Source organism: Cyanistes caeruleus, chromosome 7 (assembly GCF_971803275.1).
Source record: "Cyanistes caeruleus chromosome 7, bCyaCae1.hap1.1, whole genome shotgun sequence".
NCBI classification, from domain to species: Eukaryota; Metazoa; Chordata; class Aves; order Passeriformes; family Paridae; genus Cyanistes; species Cyanistes caeruleus.
In genome coordinates, this window is record NC_141707.1 from 36,879,276 (window position 1) to 36,900,202 (window position 20,927).

The window sequence follows — 20,927 nt, forward strand, 5'->3', positions numbered from 1 at the left end:
GGGATTTGACTGAATTACCCTGCAAAAGGCACATTCCTCATTTCCCAAAATACTCTTTTTCCTGATGCTCTCTTGAACAGCAGCAGCATCACAGGACAGCAAGGGACAAAGGACAGTTAACTGGAAGATAAAAACTGAGACAGAAAATGAATAAGTTTGTGTATCAGCAAAATTGATGAGACCTATGAGAGAGGAAAGGGAACCTGTTGATGATGAGAGAGGAAAAATAAAGGAACATGGAAAATGAAAAATGAAAATTTTTCATAACATTTTTAATAGTTTGTCAGCAGAACTAAGAAAAACAGTAAGAAAAGTGTGAAAGTAATGAATAAAGCAACAGAAAGGATTAGGGAGAAATAAAATACTGAGTGAAAATTCAGTGCTACAGTGAAAAGGGCTCAACTGATGTACAGAAGGCCCTAAAGGATTTGCAAGGACATAAATATGAAAGAGGAGAAAATAAAAAATAAAACTGTTGCTAAACAGAACACAAATTAAATGGATTGTAAATACATGTGTATAGAAATGGAGTCCTAAATCTCACAAAGGGTTTCTAAAAGAAGCCCAAACAAACCCCCACACTGTAACCTGACATCTCTTCTCCCTCACTGCCTAATGACCAGCTCCTGGCCCATTTGGTTTTGTTTTTTGGGGTGTAATTTATAGCTTAACTATGAAAATAAAATTGTTTTGGGTTAAAAAAACTTTAAAACAAAGTCTTCCTCAAAGTAGGAATTACTTTTATGGGTTTTTCAAAAGATTGATCTTTCCATTTTCTTGTCTTATGAGTATATATCCCATTAGATCTGCTTCTGTGTAGGAATTGCAATTTTAGCAAGCAATTAATCCTTAAATGAGCTATTTCAGAGTTTTAGGTACTGGGCATCACCCTTCAAAGGCTCTGTGTGCTGGCCTTGGATTACATCTCCATGTTTCCACAGACCTCAAAAGAAGCTCATTTTGCCAGCAGTCATTTAATTGAATTCCCCATAAATCACTTTGGAAAATCATGCTCAGGATAATCAGGTGCAGGCAAAAAGAAGGAGGTAGTATTTCTAATAACTGTGTCACTGAGAGATACAGTGACCTTTACATCCTTCAGCACTCAACTTCTTGTTGCTTGCTTTATTCCAAAGGAAAATACACAGCCAGAGAGCCACTGAAATTACACTTATTTGATCCTGGACCTTGTGCCAAGGCTGCTGAGTTTCTGTGCAATAACAGGTCCGTGATTCCTCCCCATGTAGTTCTCATCTTTGACAAAGACTAGAAAATTTTTGGTTTTGATATCCTCAACCCTTTAAATCCATAATTAAAAATACTTTGAATATTTTGTACCATGCGCCAAAGCAAAATGAAATCTAATTTTATGCATTACACTGCATTTTATGTACTCAGATAGTGACAAACTCCAGCACTACATTGAAGTGAAAATCTTCTATATGGATTTTCTCTTATTGTGCACTGAAAGCATTTAAAAAACAAAGGAATTCTTTTTTAAACTTTTTATGCACCACACAAATCTTCTGCTGTATATTTGCAGGGCAAGAATCATTCCTAGTACACCAGAAATGAGCTCACCTCACCAAAATCATTTGCCTACAGTAAGAGTTAATGTAGCTGCTTATATTGGCAAGGTATAAATAACTGTTTAAATATCTGCATACCTAACACACCAACTTCAGAATGATAATAAAATTCAAAGTCTTCAGCTACTTTTTAAGGTAATTATATTTGGCTGGAAAAGGTCTGGGTGTTTGGACATGTTAAAGAACTTTCAGACTGGAAACCAAAGTGAAATGAATACACAGAATAGACAATAAAGGAGGAAGGACAGAAAACAACAAAGCACAAAATGTAACTGTGTATTTTCAGTTTTTAAAATGCTTTAAAGGAAATTAGCAGAAGCAAATAATTCCATTCCCTGCCAAATTACAATGGATACCTGAGTGTAGCAGGGCACTTGCAAAATAATTATTTAAGAAGACACGGTTTTTATTAATAAAGCTGAAATTGTAGCTCTTCATGAAGTTGCTGGGGGCCAAGCTGCTGTTGGCTGCCCTTTAGAGCTCAGGCAGCAGTGCCTGACTCACCAGGAATGAGAATCTCTACATTTCTGATTCCAGTTGCACAGACTCACACCTTGCTCTTCCAAGATCCTTATGTTCAGCCTGGTGTAAATTTCAGTTCCCATGGTGTTACCTGACACTGTCTAATCCCACCAAGTATTTAAAGTCACTCCCCCTGAAAAAAAAAAAGTGAATAAACTCATTTATCCACTTGTATTCCAGTGATGGGACAATGTGCTCATGTCTCAGAAGTAGCATTAGAGCCCATTGGGAAATTATAAAAAGGAATTACCTCTAAATATTCTCTGGAGCCTCAACAGCAGTGCCTATATGCTGGCTGTGGCAGAAAGTTAACACAGAAGCATCAAAGCTGTCCCCTGGCCCAAGGTAAATGCTCCCAGCAGCCAGAGATGGGGAGCCCAGAGGAAAAAGGAGCAGAATCAGTGGAGCTAAAGGCAGGAACATCCTCCAAGAATGATCCCCCTTAAGATGACAAGTGGGCATCATCAAGAGCAGCCCCAAACACCCCAGTGGAACAGGCTGAGCTCCTCCACACAGATGGCAGTGTAGATTTGTCTCAGTTGGGTGTTCCTCTCTAACCTTCCCAAAGGGCTTGAAGGGTATGAGCACTACTGACACCCATCCTTTCCAAACTGCCTGCTCTAACACCCTGTTAAATTGAGAACACTGGCAATCCCATCACACCAGCAAAACCACCTTTCCTGGAGGGGCTGAGCTCTCTGGTTTCCCAAATGATGGAGTATGGAGAAAAAAGAGGTCAAAATCTGAAGCCCAGGTCACAGTCACTGAGATGATTCCCAGCAGACAACAGCAAACTCTCTGGCTGGGAGGAAGCACAGCAGCCCTGGTAGGCTACATGCCAGTAATTAGGATGGCAAAGGCTCCAGCCAGAATAAAAATGCCTTTATAAGTCTTTTCTTTACCAGTGTTCACCAACCACAACAGCTTTGCCAGGGTAAACTGCAAGAAGAGTCTCAGTAGGAAGTGTGTTTTGTTTCAGGTCTGTAAAAATAGTACCAGGAAAGTTAATACTCCTTCAAAACATTCATCTTGTTCTGTCAGGAACACTTCTCACCAGCTAGCATAAAAACTGGCAATATTGTATTGCTGCATTAAGCACTTAACTTAATTTTATGTAAACTAGCAGCAGTTTGATAAAATTTGTTGACATTTGTCATTTTGTTGTGGTTCATTTCCTACAACAGCTTTAGAAGTATTACACTACTGATATGAACAATCCTGATACAGAAAGAAAAAGGGAGTGCCATTCATCATCTCAAAGCAGATTAAATTAATATCTGGCCAGTAACAAGCTCAAATATCTTACTGAAAAATAGGTATGAAAAGGTGTTTTATACAGCAGATTCCTTGTTCAACAGTAACTGCACACATCAAAATTATAGAGTGAAAACAAAAGACCACATTTTGTCCTCATGTCCAGCATTTTCTTCATTTACCTTTAACAGCTTCATGGCAGTGCACTTTCAATGTGTACACATTATTTATTGAGCTGAGATTTTCCAAAGCTACTAAAGAGTGGTTTGGGATCCCAGCTTCTATTGAATTTCAATGAATCTACTCATAAAAGAATTAGGAGCTTTAGGAAATTTTATCTTTATTGTTTCATACCACAAGAGCAACATTGCATCCAATTATCTTATCCTTTGCTGGTAAAAGAACTACAACAGAGGTACCCAATTAACAAATTTTAAGCTTCTGAAACTAGTCTTCCATAATTAGCATCCAGAGAATGAAAGACACACTTTTAGCAAACAAAGTGAGACTCAAGCTTTGAAACAAGGCACTTCTGGTTGCTGCATTTCTTTCGCTCCTCCAACTTCAGTTTAATCATGACTATAGACATTGACATTCCCTAAAATCCCAGAGGAAGATAATTATCAGAAAGAATTTCAACATGTTACAATAAGGGTACATCTACTCAAAATTCTGGAGACAGGGACCATTCAAATTTGATGATTTATTAATGGCAACCAGAGTTGCTTCAATGCAGGGCCAGTCAGCCACAAATAAATTGTGTGGGTGGAAACAAACAGTATTTGGATAACATTTAGGAAAGCTCAGATATCAGAGAAACAGTGACAGGATCACAAAGAAAGGGCAGTTGAGGATCACAGGAGACAACAGTTGCAGTCTGGCTGTGAGGAGTGAAATGTTTTCTGGATTTTGTTGCTGCTAAAATAAATGAGCATCAAGCATTTTGGACATGGCATTGCCTTTTAGAGCACAGCTCTGTTAATGAGAAATCTGATCTTGTAGGGTTTTATTCCCTTTCATAGGTTATTCATGGCATTCAAGCAGTACTTGGGGTCAGAGATGGTTCTAATGGGTGGCTGTGGTGCTGCAGAGCTCTGCTGAATGTTCTGCCACAGAGCCAAAAGGAGCTTGGGGGAACCTCGTTCCAGACCTCCGTTCTCTCCTCACAGGGTGACTATCAGGAATTGTTCCAGCACCTTCCTCTGCCCCATGGCTGAGAGACAACCAACAGCCTTTGCAGGAGCTGCTGCACCCAGCATTACAACACCCAGACATAATCAGTGTGCACACTTTCAAAAAGAAGCTAAAGAACATAATCAACTTCTCTCCCTGCTCCTTTGTTTCACCTTGCCCTGGCAGAATGCATTCTGACAGAGAGGCATTGGTGAGCTGAGATTTGAAAACAACATGCAAGCCACATGAGTTCTGAAGCTCCAAACACACAAGAAAAAGCCTTAAATACTAAATGGAAGGAGTAATTTTCCAATGCACCTTTTAGATCTCAGCTCTGTTAGCAGAAGGGTGAGGAGAAAAGCAGGTCATATTAAATATTTGTCTGGTTTCAGAAACCATGGTATTCCTTGGGAATGGCTTATTTAAGATGGATATGCTGTTGAGAGGTACAACTGTGGAATACAAAAAACACAAGTACCCAAAAAAAAAGTTGTAAACTACATCTTTAAGATACAAGAAATTAGTGATGTTCTCTATTTACAGTCACTGAGAGAGGCAAATACTTACAGCTTAAGACCAACACTATGGAAAGAATGGTAAAATAAGCCAAAAAATTGAATCAAAACACCAAAAATAAAACAAACAACCAAAAAATAACACTAAAAATCGTTCCCAAGAAAATAAGCATTACACTGATGTTTTTAAGCAGTAACTGCCTACACCAGGCAATAGTGGAGTCAGGTGATGCAAATATACAAATTGTTGTCAATATCATGTTTTTAAGCCCTAAGCTTTTCAACAATGGATTTGAGTTTGGTAATTGTCCCAGCAAAATCATGTGTCAGGTGAGTCTGCAGACAGCCATTTTCTTTTTTCTTTTAATGCAAAGGCTCTCTGAACATCTGCATCAACCCCCAGACTCACAGCTATCTGTAAAAGCCAAACTGTCTGGCCAGATTCTGGGCTGTCTGATAAAGTTCCATTGATTTTAAGTGAGCTTGCTGATTTAGCCTACTGAAGAACCTAGCATCATCTGATTAGGTTTAGTAAATTGATTTTTGAATCCTGACTATTTGCAAAAAACCCATGAACAACTGAGAGACCACCCAAGAAAGCGTAAAAATTACTTGGTCAAGAGTTTTACTAATAAATTTTATTTTTTCAAAAATCAATTTTCTCATGAACAACTCTGGAACAGAAAAGCAACAGAATTTGTTCACTGAATTATTCATTATAAGTTACTGGAGCCAGGTTCCTTGGTACTGTAAAAAATCAGCATCTTCAGAGAGCAGAAAGAACCACAGCTGCTAAGAAACGGAGGAGAGCACAAGTGCAGGTGCTGTAGGAGTTCACTTCTGGTTTTACAAAGCTGTTTGTGAGACCATTTAGAGAAAGGTGGGAGGCAGAATGGGAACAGGCTGCTCCTGGAAGCTTTCTGCTGACAGGAAAACCAGACAGGCAGAGTCAGGACACCTTTACCACTCCCCCTGGAAACTCGAAGTTGTGTCTGCACAGAGCCCTGCCCGAGCCTTTGCCAACAGACACTGAATTCAACACTGAGGATGCACCATTTCCCCTTTTCTGTCCCATCCTAGATCTCCTTACAAACACCAATAAAGGAGCTGCACTGTAGGATTTCAGGTGGTTCCTGAGGAAATTAGCTGATACAGGCATATCAGTACAGTCAAATAACTTTCAGGTTCTGTTGCCAAATGTGGTTAAAACACCACCAGGAGATTGCTCACAAAGATATTTAGTTCCTGGATGTTTTCTGTAAATGGATGCTTGAGCAATGAGACTAATAAGACTTCTCATATTCTCACCACGGGAAAAGCTGCAGCTTGAGAATTTCCCTCCTTTTCTGCACTTTGAAATCCCCACAGGAGAGAAGTTAAGAACTTCCACTTGCAGGAAAAGCTTTGATCAATGCTTGCACATTATTAGAACCCAGAAAACCGTATTACTAGGCACAAATCCACAGAAAATCAATCAAAATCCATTTGTTTACGGCTATAGGAACAACTAGAAATTATTTGTCAGGCTACACCACAAAATTTATCATATGTAAGTCAAAAAAGAGCTGACAAATTCATTTGAAACAAACAGACACACGACTCAGTGCACAAAAACTGAATGTGCTATGTCCCTGGCATTAGCACCAGGGATCAAATATATCATAAGAATATTTTTAACGTAATTTATAAGTTCCTACAGACACTGTGGTGCAAAGTATCAGCAGGAAAATTCGGGAGCATTATATTAATTTTTAATGAGAAAAACCTTACCTGATGAAGCCAGAGTAGGCACACATATTTCAACAATTTGACAGCAAATCGTGCTGACTAAAAAATACAGAACCATCCAGTGAAAAACAAAATTTTGAGTTATTATGTACCAAAGCTTCACCCAATGTCCCAGCGCTGTCACTTGGTTCTCACTCAGTCCTGGGCTGACTTACACTGAGAGGTGAGAGAGGGCAACAGACCTAAGGCAATTATTATCTCAGCCCACACAGTCAGCTCATTAACCAGCATCTCGTCAGCAAAGGGCCATGGAAGCTGGAAAAGAGTAAGGATTCAAACACCTTCCTTCTGTGTAACCAGAAAAGCCACGGTGCTGACTCCTGCCTTTGGCTTAGGACAGCCTAAGGAAAGCATCTGACATAAACTGCTCACACTTCCAAAGGGGAGGGTCCAAGAGGTCCACGCTGGTTGATGTTAGGAGAAGCATAGGTTCTCTTTCCCACTCCCTCCTTTTTCCTTCAAGCCACCAATAAACTCCAAATGCCAGGTTTTTAAATATGCCAAGCCTTTAAATGGCATTGCTGAACACAGGTCTTACAAACAGGTCTTACAATAACCATACAAAGTACTCAAGAGGAAAAGATCTGGGCATCCAGCAAGCTGTTGGATTTGGAGCCACATGGAGAATACCACGAGACAAGATAAAAACTCTGTGTGTGACCATTTGTGTGCTCCTATCTTGATATTCATTACTTAGAAGAACTTTTACCTGCACATATTAACGCTGTGTTTAGAAACACATCAGAGAAGGGGGTCATCAATCAGCAGTGCAGTAACAAAAGCTGTACCCAAGGCTTCCCAGTGCAGGATGTTGTTGCTGAGAATCCCAAAGCCTGTGGAAGGTGGTTAATCACAGCACCCTGGCCAAGGCCCCCAAGGCAATTTTCCGATCAGTTGCGGGAGCAGGAAGGCTGCAATCAGCACTGTTCACCCAGACACAAATGGCTCCCAGACATCTTCAGCTTCTGTCCCTCATTTTAGACTCCTAAATACCCTCTGATGTTTGATAGTTTCTTTTCTTTGAGCAGCAAACCCCATTTCCAGCCTTCCTGATTGGCAGTATTGCTTTGATACAAAATACATGGTTCTTCTCCTACATTAAATGATTATCCTGGGGATAAAATCAGGAAATTCCCTCATTTTCCTCAGAACACAGGAAACAAGGGAACATTAAGATTTAATAACACCTCATCAGTAGTCTACAAGGCTGATAAGAAAAAAGTCTGTAAGGTTGCTACTCTGGTGTTCAAAAGCTCTTAGCCACATTAAAAAAACCAACTTCACTATAATTAAATATGTTTTATTAAAGCTTTCCATCATCTTCCTTTCTTTGCTTATTTCCCCCTCACAGCTCTCACATCGTCTTTCATTCCTCCCTTTGATGTTTGTATGCTTTTCATAGTTGTATGGAAAATATTTTGCACTCTTCTCTTCCACCCCTAAATATATTTCGAGGAGCACATTTTCCTGTGCCTGATGTTGCCTCTCCCCTCTCAGCCCCTGGACACCTCAGGGAGAGCAGAGGGCACACACACACAGTGACAGCGCTCATTACAGAGTGGCACAAGAACAAAACACCTTCCATCTCCTCCCTTTCTGTCTCTCACCTGCACGAAGGATGAAACCTGCTCCCCTCAACAGGAACATTCATACAGGATTTACAAGACAAAACAGAATCTGCCCTTTCAGTTGTGTAGTCAGTGAGAGTGAAAATGTTAGAGTTTAAAGGGAGATGAAATAGAAGAGTGGGTGCTCCTTTACTTACAGGTGTCTAAGGACTCATCAGAATCATCAGGACAGTCAGGCTCCCCGTCACACAGCCAGTGCCAGGACACACAGGTGATGCCATCGTGGCACAGGAACTCCCCTACGTCACACAAGGGATGCTCTTCTGGAAATGACAATGGGTTACAGTGAAATGGTTAAAGGTGAAAGGAAAAAAAAAATAAAAATTAAAAAATAAAATGGCACAATGAAAATCAAAAGTGAAGATGAAATTATTAAAAGAAAAACCAAATCAAAACAAATGCTAGGAACAATATGAAGCAATAATTTAGTGGTATCTGGTACCCTCACTTAGGGACTCTAACATCCAGCTGAGGATTCAGGATGGGAGCTTCCCATTACCCTTCCAACCTGACAGGAACAGCATCACCATGAACTACTTTTATGGAATAAACTTTTAAGAAAATCTGCTTTTTTCTAAATATTTCACCATGAAGTAAATCTGCTCACTAGATAGAAACCAACAAGATTTAATGTCATGTTACCAGCAGGGAGGTTCCCAGCTCACCTCTCCTGCCACAGAAAATATTTTTAAATTGCTTCAAGTAATCAAATTTTTCAAAGATGTATTTTTGTAAGCAGTCAAAATTCTACTTAAATAAATATATCTATTTTTTTACTATTTCCTTAGACACATTTTAATGACCAAATCCTCCCTCCATTTCATAGAAAAATTATTTTATTGTGATAAATTTGCAAACAAAGAGTTTGAAGTCAACACCAGGGCACCTTGAAAACAATGGCTTTTAAAAGAAGGCAATTCTGGAAGTTTGGCACACCCACACTCTCTGCTGCATTCGACCACCACAGGCTGATGTCCTTGAGATCTAGAGTTAATTAACTCAAGACTATTCTATCATTATTCAATGTAAAACTATTCTAATATTAATTAAAGCTCACAAAACCTCTGTGCAATATATTATATTCATTTTATCAATATATAAATTACAGTAGTGTCTTCCACAAGGTTACATTGCAGATTGCTGGGAAGAGATTCCCTCATTATTTTTACACTGGCACAAGAGAGAAATAACTTCAGTGGAGTCAATACTGCCACAAAGACATCAAACCAAGTATAAAGGAGAAGACAAAACCCATGCCACTTGGAGATCTCTCCATTGGCTTAGTTCCTCTAAAAGCCATGGGACTGCATTATTACTAAAGCAAAAAACAACAAGAATACTTTATTAAAGTTATTTAATTATTTTCTGTGTTCAGGCCTCATTTCCAAGGTCAGGTTCTCAACTACTGATGCCATCCAATTTTACAACAAGCCAAATTTGCAACTACTACATAGATATATTTCATATTTCTTAAAATAACTATATCACAACTTCTTTTAAGCCTGAAGGATGAAAGGATTTTTGTTATATCTTAATTCCTTCCCCTCAACAGCAAAAATGAGCAACTGTATAATTAAGAGTGCAAGTTTACATGGAGTGGTTTTGCTTAAAGCTTTCAGGGAGATGATTAAAAGCCCTGCTTTGATAGCACATCTTGAAAAACCATCCTGCAAGTCAGAAAGAGGGAGAGAGTTTGGCAAGTTTTAGCATTTCAAAGCTGTAGAGCAGTGTGAGGAACTCACAGAAGAGCTCTGTAATATTTGGTTTTAGAGTATTCTCAAAATCCATGATGCATTTCTGCTTTTACTACAGGATGAACTGTAATTTTCTGTGCATTGCACATCTGCTTCTAACAGACCTGGGAATACTAAAATTAGCATTGCCAAACATGTCCACTTTTTTATTCAGCTCTGGAATGATTATTCCACAGAGCAAAAAAATAGCTGAAAATTCTTTCATTATTAAGAGTAACCAGTTTATTTATTTATTTATTTATTTATTTGAGAGGTTTCTGAACTGACAGCTAAGTGAAAAATACTGCTGAATAAATATAGAAATGTAAAGTTGTGAAAACACTTCTACAGTCAAGGTCACACAAGTGTCTGCCTCTACGTGAACCTCCCCAAATAACCACATGTATAACACCTATAGAATAGAAATGTTGTCTGAAACAAAACCTGGCAGGGAGATTATTCCTTCCCTAGTGCAACAGCTTCTTTCAGATCTGCAGATGGTCACAGATGTCTACACAAAAAAAACTTGCATTTGTTCCTCTTTTGGACAAATATTATGAAAATAGCCTAAGTAACTGGATAATAAAGTTCTAAGAAAGCAGTTTCATACAGAGTTCAGAGCTGAGTGTGTGTACTTGAAAAAAGGCTTGTTTGCTACTTTTTTTATTTTTTTTTATGGAAATAATTAAGCTATTTCCATACTGTTAAATTCTCACTTTCCATTTTATGCAACAATACAGAAATTATGGAGATCTGAGCTTTTTATTTTCTCTATCCTGAGAAAGACTTAGCAGAGTGAAAAAACCACTAACTTATAAAACACTTTGAAAAATAGATTTTGTTTAGAATAAAACAGTTTAATATTACCTCAGGGTTTTATTTGCTCTGAAAGTGCTTTCTCAAATGTTTTTATTTTGCATAACTATAGAATTATTTTTATTTTCAGCTGTTATCTTTACAGAATGAATCTGACCAGTTAATCATGAACACGCACTAATTAGTGGGCTTTAAAAAAACAAAACAAAAACCACAGCAACCCTCTTGCTAAAAAATAGTCATTTGTGATGGCACAGAAGTTAAACAGTTCTTTCCAGTGACACCTTTTTCTTTCTGTAATATGTGAGCTGTGCAGGAAAGCTCCCAGAGGATGGGAAAATTCACGTTTTTAACATCCCAGTTCTTTGAGCTGCAGAGCAGATGGTGAGAAATCATCCCTCTATGGGTAAATGAAAGCTTTGCCTCCCTAAGGATACTACTACTATGCTCCTATCCTATGCTGCAAACACCTGGCAGCGGCTCTTAGAAGGAAAGTTTTAAAAAAGAAAAAGAAAACCTGGTGCATTTGTTTTAAATTCAAAAACAGCCAAAAATGTGTTGATTTTATTTAAAAAAAAAAAAAAAAAAAAATGAACTTTTTATAAAGAGCACAAAGCTAAAAATCTTCCTTAGGAAAGCAATGAATAATATAATATAATATAATGTATGAAATTACACTGAACTTGGAAATCCAAAATTCCATTATGATGATAAAAGAAAAGAGTTAAAAAGGGAAACAAACCAATCACCAAAGCAGCACACAAGGCAGTGACTGATGTCTGCCTGGACCAGGAGTGCTCCTGCATTAAAAAGACATTTGCCTCTGTAAACTTGCATTCAGCTCCTAAATAAGTAGGGATATGGAGATCACTGCCTGTGATCATATGGAGTGTTCAGGGTCAAAGGGATCTGAATCCTTCCTATTTGAGGGAATGCAATGAAGAAAAGCAGGTCAAGAGAGCTCTTGAAAAGAACTACATGGGAGATAACATTTATATAATTGAGTGCTCTCCAGCTCTGGCACGAGACTGGAAATGATTTGCTGTGAATCTAATGAAGAACTGCCTTGGTCAAGGAACCAGGTGCCCAGAGAAGCTGCTGAATTCCAGAATTGTGCTTCCCACTTCCAGCAGTCCCTTGTTTGTGCTCCCTGTGGCTCCTGCTGTGGTCTTGGTGACCCCAAAGCCACTTGGTGATCTGTCTTCTGAGCACTTCCAGCTCCATCTGCCAAGAGCACCTGAGAGAGCCCAAAAAAACAAACCTCCCATATGGCAACACTCTTCAAAGTGAGCAAAACTCAGCCTGATAAAGTCCTGATCCGTTCGAGCAGGGAGCCTGCTCATCAGGCTTTCGCTAAATATTCAGAAAAAACACATGTGCACGCTAAAAAAGCACAAATGTGCACCCAAAAAGCACATTTCTAGAGAAGCTTTTGAAGCATGTGATACAGGCACGATGGGAATGAATGTTGAAGGATAAGAGATCAACACTATGCAATATTTAAGAGCTTTTATAGAAATAACTAAAGATCAATGTGATCTAAGAATGCCTCACAAATTGATTACATTTAATTTTGCACTTAATATTTTTACTGTGTTTCAAGTAAAAAAACATAAAAAAATTAAAAAGCTGAAATTTTCAGTTCCCTCTTCATTTTCAAGGAAAAGGGCAAAAAAAAAGAAAAGATGCATAGATGAGGGGGATGTGTGTGTGAACATGCTTTTTTTTTCTTCCAATTGAGAATGGTTAAATCAAGGAATGGACCATGAAATCTATGAATAAATATGATAAACTGATAGAACTCAACTGGTTTGTCTCCAGCTGCATACCCAGAAAAAAACTCATAGGAGAGAAGGGGAATTTCCTGCCAAAATAGCTTTTTCTTTTTGTTTTTTGTTTTTTTTTTCCTCAGAAGCAAAAGAGCAGGATGACTAACAAAGAGCAGAAAGGCCAAAAGGAGTGGTCAGAAAACTGCAGTCTAGCTCTGCATTTCCATTGGGATCCACTGGCATCACCTGTCTGCATGACCAGGAATTCTGCCAATCATAATAAACCCATTCTGCCTTATTTCAGGGATATTATGCAACCAAAAACTTGCATTTTTAAGTTCTTAATTAGTTTTGCTTTGATTTTAATTAAGTTATCTTCATTACAAGAGTTTAAGGACTCAGAACTATTTTTTTCCCTCTCTCAAAAGCATGTTTTCCATTTGGGATTTTCTTTGATCTCTCATGGAAACATGGGAGGGTTTCCAGATTAATTTCAGCAAAATTTACTCGAAAGTTGAAAAGTATATTCCAGTAGTAATTTATGACAGAATTCATCATACACCAAAACCTAAATTACTGTAACTGAAAGGGAGATGTGAAGAAAAAGCATGCACAGCACTTCCTACTTATGAATTTCAAACTTTTATATAATACTTTTCAAGCCTTTCATACCTTTGGAGTTAAATCTACATTTTTAGAGCCCAGCATAGAGTAAAACATTTACATTTTTGCAGCACAAAACTACAGACAAAATCCTTGAGATGTGTCTTGCAAAACAGCAAACAGAGGTTAACATTCAGAGTATAAAAATATTATTATGATACACTTTATTTCTGTCCTACTCGGTTCAGTATAATGCTGTGTTCAAAGTCATGAAATTTTATTTACAGAACCCAAAAATCTCTCACAAGCTCTACCAATCCCTGATTTGTGCTTCCACAATGCAAAGGGGCTTAAGGAGCTGCTGCTGTGTTCACATGTAGCATTTTAAACAGGAATACTGATGCTTTATGAGTACCTGTTCAGCTCTTGGTATAATAGTTATCACTTACACAGCATTTACTAATCAGCTAATTGCTTTATCCATAGGCAAGGCCCACACACAGGTACCTGTCAGTAAAAGCACCATATGCTCAGTTTAAGTCACACATGTTAAAATTCTCTGTGTAAACTTCCCTCAGTCTGCACATATCCCACCCAGCAAGGTCACAGGTATCTTCTTTAGAGATTGTGGAGTGACATCAGACATCCCAGTTCTCAGTCCATAATTGTGCTCAAATTCCTTATTTACATCACACAGTTTACAAAAATTCCTCATACTTTTTTTTTTTACTTGCTCTGTGCTACTATAGTTTCTGGATCAGATTAAGCAAATAGTGATAGAGGTCAGTACTAACAAGAAGACGAGAAATGTTCACTGATTGATGAAATTCCTGGAGTATTTTTGGAAGTGGGCAGGTAATGAGTTTAGGGGTTGTCTTGTTCCTTGTTCTTTTTGTCTCATTCTTTGCCAAAAACATATTTTTACTAGGGGGGATATGACCCCAGTCCCCTCCTGGGTTTGAACAAGAGAAGGTTGTTCAGACTCAACTTATGAGTTGAGTTCATAGACTCAATCTATGGACAGAGAAATTTAATACTCAGATAATGAGAAACACCCAAATATTCCCGAGACAATTTTTTATCTAATCAGCAAAGGGTAACAGAATAACACCTATCTCACCAAATTATGAAATGACATGATAGTTATGTTCCTTAATGGCACAGAAATACCACAGGATTGCCAGGTACCTTCTCTAACACAACAGAGAGACCCTAATAAAAACATATTAACTTCAATCCTGCCATTTTCCAACCCCTGCTCCCAGTGGCCCTACAAAGAAAGGAGGCCAGAGGCCAAACAAGCTCCCTCTGAACCATTTATTCACAATTATCCTTCATCACCTTGAAAGCTGGAGGAGACATGCAAACACATTCCCCAGGGTGAAGTGGTCCTTCTTTCCAAACAGCCTGAGGTGGATTAAATGTAAATGTCAGGGTGGAGGGTCAAAGTGACCATCACTTATCCCTCTGTGTGTGAAGAGTGACAAGCCCTGTGCTGGAGTCAACAAGGTGCCCTTTCAGCTGCTGACAGCCAGTGCCAGGGTGAACACGAGCAAAAATGTTCTTATTTGTGGAAATCCTTCAAAGGCTTCCACTGAAACAACCCTTCTTTCTTTCCCATGTCAAAGAATGAAATGACTTTAAAAAAACATTTCTATGGAACATGAAAACTTCTGAACCTCTCCACTACCTTAGCCTGTATTATCATACTGTGTTCATAATATTATAATTTCATTGCCTGCTGACAGGAAGAAATGCTTGTGACAGAAGATTTTAAAAGGTTCATAAATATACAGAAATAAAAAATAGGTTTTTAGAAGGTATCATGGCAAGTATCATGGCAAGACCCTTCACAGGAGCTCTTATATAGGACACTTCCTATGCACTTGGATAAGCAGCACAAACTTTCACATGGAAAAGAAATTCTAGGAGCGATGACTTGAATAATACATTTCTTGTACACAGACATGTTTCCTGCTTCATCAGGAAGCTCAGTGGAGAAAAGACTGAGGTTTTCAGCTGCTCCCAGGATCAAACCTCCAAAAGGTCTGACAGAAAAACTCCTGAAGAGCACAAGCAATGAGCAGACGGATGGGGACTGAGGACGAGTCACCCGGCGCCGATTTCAAACCCAGCTCGCCGCAGAGCGCCACTCGCTGTGCCTCCAAGCAGGACTTCAAATGAATCTTTTTCATCTCCTGTCTGTGCTGGCTCTTGGAACTTAGATATTTCCAAGTTATGATTCTTCATTTGCTGAGCTCTAAAGACTCCAAATTCAATTATAATATTTTCATGGCAAAATTGCTTCTTTTTCTTAAAGTGGGATGGAAATCCCGACTTGAGACAAATTATTTAAATAAATGCCACGCAAAATATTTTCTCTTTTGAAAGCTGGAATGTTCATTACATAGCTTATTACAATACCTTTGATAAGCCCTCTGCTGAGCAGATGTTCTATCATCGTGAATTTTCACATATGAACATTTTTAACAGATACTAAAAGATAATTAATTTAGATAAATTTCATCTATCAAAGGCTAATCAATGATGTCATTTTTTTAAATCTGTAGTTTTCTTACCATGTAAAACATAACAAAGCCATTTCACTTGAATATTTCAAACTCTAATAGAATGACATCTGTCCAGACAAGGAAGGAAAAGCACATAGACTGTTGAGATATTTTAGATACTGGGAACATTATGGAAATAATAAGAAAAAAAATATGCTCTGCTTATCATCACTTTAAATAAAAGTAAAGTTTTTTGTTTTCTTTTAAAGTGCAGATAACTTTATGAGGGAAAGATATAGATAGGCAAGATCTAGGTAGCTCAGATAACTGCATAATTGGGAAAACAAAGTTATACTGAGAAAAGAGAGAAAATAAATTATCATAAAGGATTAAAAAATTAAAAGCGGTATGGAAGGAACCATAAAGTATCTGGATTGAACAGTCTTCTTTACTTTCTCTTTTAAATCCCTAGAGGAGGATGTTGAGGCTATGTAAGCACTGGTGCTTGATTTTCTTCTTTGTTTTAGGACTCAAGCACAAATTTAATTCCTTTTACCGTATCTAAAAATTACATCTTGGATAGGATACCAAGAAGGTTAATCATAAAATCATAGAATCTTCTACCAACCAAATGGTTTGTTCTCACAAAGCTCCCCAGTCCAGCTCCCTCACAGGCTGTCCATGCAGTTGTTGGATGCAGCAGTGGAATTCCTGCCTGGCTCCTGTTCCAGCAGATCCCACATCTGTCCCAGCGGGCTCCGATCCCGCGTGCTCAGCTCTCAGCGCAGCAGCACGGGGCCATCCATCTTCCCTGCCCACTCCCTGTGGCTCCACTGCAATCATTCAGTGCTGACTGCTCTGCTGAGCACCAGCAGTGTCACCCAGACACGCGTGGGGCTGATGGATGGCAGCGCCGCGCTCATCCCACCGCCATCAATGCCATGGGCTGGGGGACACGTGGGGAGGAGCTCGAGACTTGCACGCAGCCTAACAGCACAAATGAAATACAGAATATTGCAGAAGATGGCAAGGCTGGAGAAGTGAGAACCAAACTCTTGGAGAAAACCTTCTCAGAAGACAATGCATTCATTTTTGCAGCTGGAAAGGAAAGAAGGCACGTCCTACCCTGCTCTCAGAGCCAGGAGAGCCAAGCCCGCTGTCACTAAGCATTTCTCAGAATGCTTCCACTTAAAATGACACAAAATAATGATGAACAGGTTTCAATAGCAGATGGAAGCCTATTACATAATTCAGTTTTAATGACCAGAGAAATCTTAAATATGATGTGTTTGTTTTGTGTAACAAGAGACTTATATTAAATGAAACAGCCAAATCTGCTTCCATAAGCAACTGCATATGTTTAATACACATTTGTTTTATATTGGGATAATTAACCTACAGGGAAATGGGGTTAAATACAAAGATAACTTTAAACTATACTCCGTTACTGAAAGGATGAGAAAACCAAGCTAAAATTCCTTTCTAAATAGTGTCTACATAAAGAGCAAAAAGGAAAATTTCATTACCAGGGTTAACTGTTCTATTTAAGTTGGCTATTATCAAATATTAAAAATATAGTAGTAATATTAAAAACTTGCAACAAAAAATAATCTGTTTCTCATATAAACCTTTAAAAATTGACTCTTATCCTACAAACATCTCCACATCTATGCTGGGCCCTACTGAAATCGTATCCATTATTTTAAATAACTACAATCAACAGTTCCAAGTTAAACTGTAAGAATTAAGTAAAAGGCACACCTAAGGGTCGATTAATATAGGTTTAATTGCAATTTAACAGTTGGGAAAGTAGTTACAATTGTGATCTTCGGCAGTTCAGGTCTGACTTTCTTGATAGCATGATCCAAGACCAATAATTTAAGGGTAATTTGGAAATGCATGCATGGAATGTTAATTTTCACACCACTAGAGAGCAATGCATTGTGATATTAGCTGCTGCTGTCAGTATGTCTTCAAGGTGATTTTCTGAACAGGCAAACATATTATTCACTGGAAGCAAGATGCAATATTTAGCAAAAGGTTTTGGCTAAAAAAATTAAAATGGTATTTTTCAGGGCAGTCTGCGTTTTGCCCAAAAAGTCCATGTCACAAGGAAGGATCAGAGTAAAGGACAGAGGTGATATCAGCCTGGTGTCACACAGACAAGTTGTGAAAGCCTCTCTGCTTGGATTTACTGCCCCATCCCCAGGGCAGCAGGAATGGCACTGGGTGAGCCGTCAGGGACCACACGCAGGATTAGGGATGAAACAAGGAGGAAATGGCCAAAGCCTGGCCACTAAGGAGAACAGGTGGATTGGTAAAAGGATGAGAAGGCTTCAAGTTTGGACTGATAACAAACACCTTTATTTTCAAAGGGAGCAGAGTCACCCTTCTCCTGCAGCTTTACTGCAGGAACAAGCTCTTGTCCCAAGTTGTATTCTACAGTCACCACTGGTTCGTCGAGCAAGGAAAACCAAGTACTATCACTCAGAATTATTAAATGTTACAATTTAAAAAAAAAAAAAATAAAATTTAATGTTTTAAAGCATAAACATATTTTTCTTAAAAATATATATATATAAAATAAGCATTGAATTATTCAAAAGCAAACAAAATCCAAGGAACCATCAGTTTAAATAATTATTCCTTTGATTTATTAAGGTGCCGTTGTATTATAATTCATAAGTGTTGACTACTATTAAAAAAAAATACTGTAAAAAAAACAGCTAACAAAACAGATACAAAGGAAATACAGACAACTTTGGATATAATGTTATCAAGCAACTTGGTTGAAATAATTTTAAAAGTTTCTTGACAAGACATTTGGACACTTGACAAAAGCCAGAAGAGTCCCATACATTCTTGTGGAGGAAACATTTAATTCAAAGGCAGCATTCCTGTGGGAAGGCTTTCCTCAGCTATTGGTTTTTCAAATCCCTGCAGTCCCTGAAGCTATTTGTGTCACACAGGATGGTCAAGAGAAGCAGGCAATTAGAAAATTAAAGACAGCATCAGGAACAGAATCGATAGGATGGTATGCAGAGTAAATGTTTTAGTTGCACAAAAACCCAGGAAGAAATAATTTAATTTTTAACGTAACTGCTTTCTTCAATCTATCCTGGGGTCTGGGGACTGAAGGGTGGCCAAGAAAAGTCTAACTATGAAGAAATTCCACTGCAGTCATGGAAATGAGGATCATAACCCTGATGTGCTGAACAAGGAGTTGGTGGACACCTGAACAAATATGACATAGCCGGCTTTTCACAGGTCTCACCACAGAACAGGCTGGAGGAGATCCATCACAAATACAGACTCAGGCTCCTCTTCACTCCTCTCTCTATCCAAAAATCTTAAAGTTATTTTTGAGACTTTCCATATGTGAGGAAAAGATAATTACAACTTAAATGATGGCTGAGGAGGCAGGAGAGGAAATCAAGAATTTCATATTCAGAAAAAATTGGTCATCTTTAAATAGAAACCAAAAGGCATGGGACAGGTGGTAAACTCAGGATCAAACCTGCAGATGGAATAATTTTAGCAGGTCAAAAGGATGATGAATGTTTAACCTTTGTTAGCAATAGCAGATCTCACTTCATCAGCAGGGGTGCTGAGGATTTTATTACCAGCTTTGCGAGCTGCTGAGACTGTGAAAAGAAAATTATGCCCTGGTTTTAGCACACAAAAAGTGAACAAAGACTCTCTTTGCATTGAGCTGCTTTGCCTCCAAATGCTGATTCCAGCTCACCCTTAAGTTATTTCATGCATATCAAAGGTGAGCCAATGCTTTATACTGTAAAATAGGTAAAATCTTGTCAACTGTCTCTTCCATGACAGCCCTGCCAGTTGTCCCCAGCTACACCCAGGTGATGCAAAAACACGAGCTCAAGCTATGTCTGCTGGGATTATTAAACAGAGTGCTCTGCAGACTAAACCATAATTAGGTATAATGTTGGTATTGTAAAAGCACAGTAATTATGGCCCCGTTTGTTCTACTAGTTCCCTTAGCAGTAAGAATGTAAATTCTCACAGCTAACATGAAAGTGGTAGTTTTCAGTTCAAGTCTCTTCAGATAGAGGAAAAAATAGTTCTGTAAAGCTAACAAAGCCAGAAGACTTCACTTTATATATATAAATTTTAAAACTTCATGGGACTTTGGATCAGGCCACAAATAAGGAGCTTTTATATCCCTGTGCAATATGGACCACTTAACGGAGTTAAGTGACATTCATCTTTATAGCACCTCCTCCCCTGAGAACAGAGTAACAGCAGCCGCCTACACAGAAAAAACAATATTAGAAAGCATGTATTTTTAGTAACTTTAATTATATTCTAGCAGCAGGAAAGAAAGAGATGCAGAAGCGTGAGAGCAGGCAATTCTCCCCAGAAGACAGACACAGCTTTGGAGCTCTGCAGCAGAACGATTTCACTTGTGAGTGGGCTCGAGTCACAGAATCACCGACAGGACTGCTCTGTCTGTGCTGTGCTGGTTATTCCTTGCAGCTGCTCCACACACTCAGTAACTGAGCTAAATCACTGGAGCTCATACAATCCTTAACAATTCCTGCAGAATCTACGTACACACACTCCAGGAAGAGATGGTTTGGACTGATCTATGACCACATTCATAACAATACTTCTTAGGTGGGTTTTTTTTTTAGTGACATTCCATTTCTGTTTCCCCCAGCTGGGGATTTGTTAACAGTTCTAAGACACAGGCAAAAAAGCAGGTTTTTTTCAAATCCACTGCTGTTAAGAAGCTGTGGACCTGAGTGCCAGCATAGATTGTGCAATATTGTTAATATTTCTATTAATTATCCAAAGTAACTGATATTCCAGCCATGTAATGGTCAAAAAACCAAGGGAGATCCAGAGAAATGGGGTTCTGAACCAACCCAGTTGGTGAACTCAAGTAAATTCTTTTAATACACTAAAAGCAGTAGCTTTTCTGAGCAGAAGGTTGAGGGAAGATATGGGACAAAACATTCAAATCACTACTGCAGCTGATTACATATAATCAGACTTTCATC

The 20,927-nt window shown here is 38.5% G+C and overlaps 1 protein-coding gene across 2 annotated transcripts in view; it reads right to left on the bottom strand.

The window, feature by feature from the left end:
* LRP1B (LDL receptor related protein 1B) overlaps positions 1 to 20,927 on the bottom strand; it is a 623,130-nt gene that overhangs the window by 455,934 nt on the left and 146,269 nt on the right. Inside the window, exon 2 of one of the 2 annotated variants that reach the window (XM_086896592.1) lies at positions 8,607 to 8,732. The exons of the other annotated variant lie outside the window; for it this stretch is intronic. Within the exon in view, the coding sequence (XP_086752718.1) occupies positions 8,607 to 8,732 (126 nt within the window). The remainder of the gene's footprint in view (positions 1 to 8,606; positions 8,733 to 20,927) is intronic. 2 annotated transcript variants of the gene reach the window in all.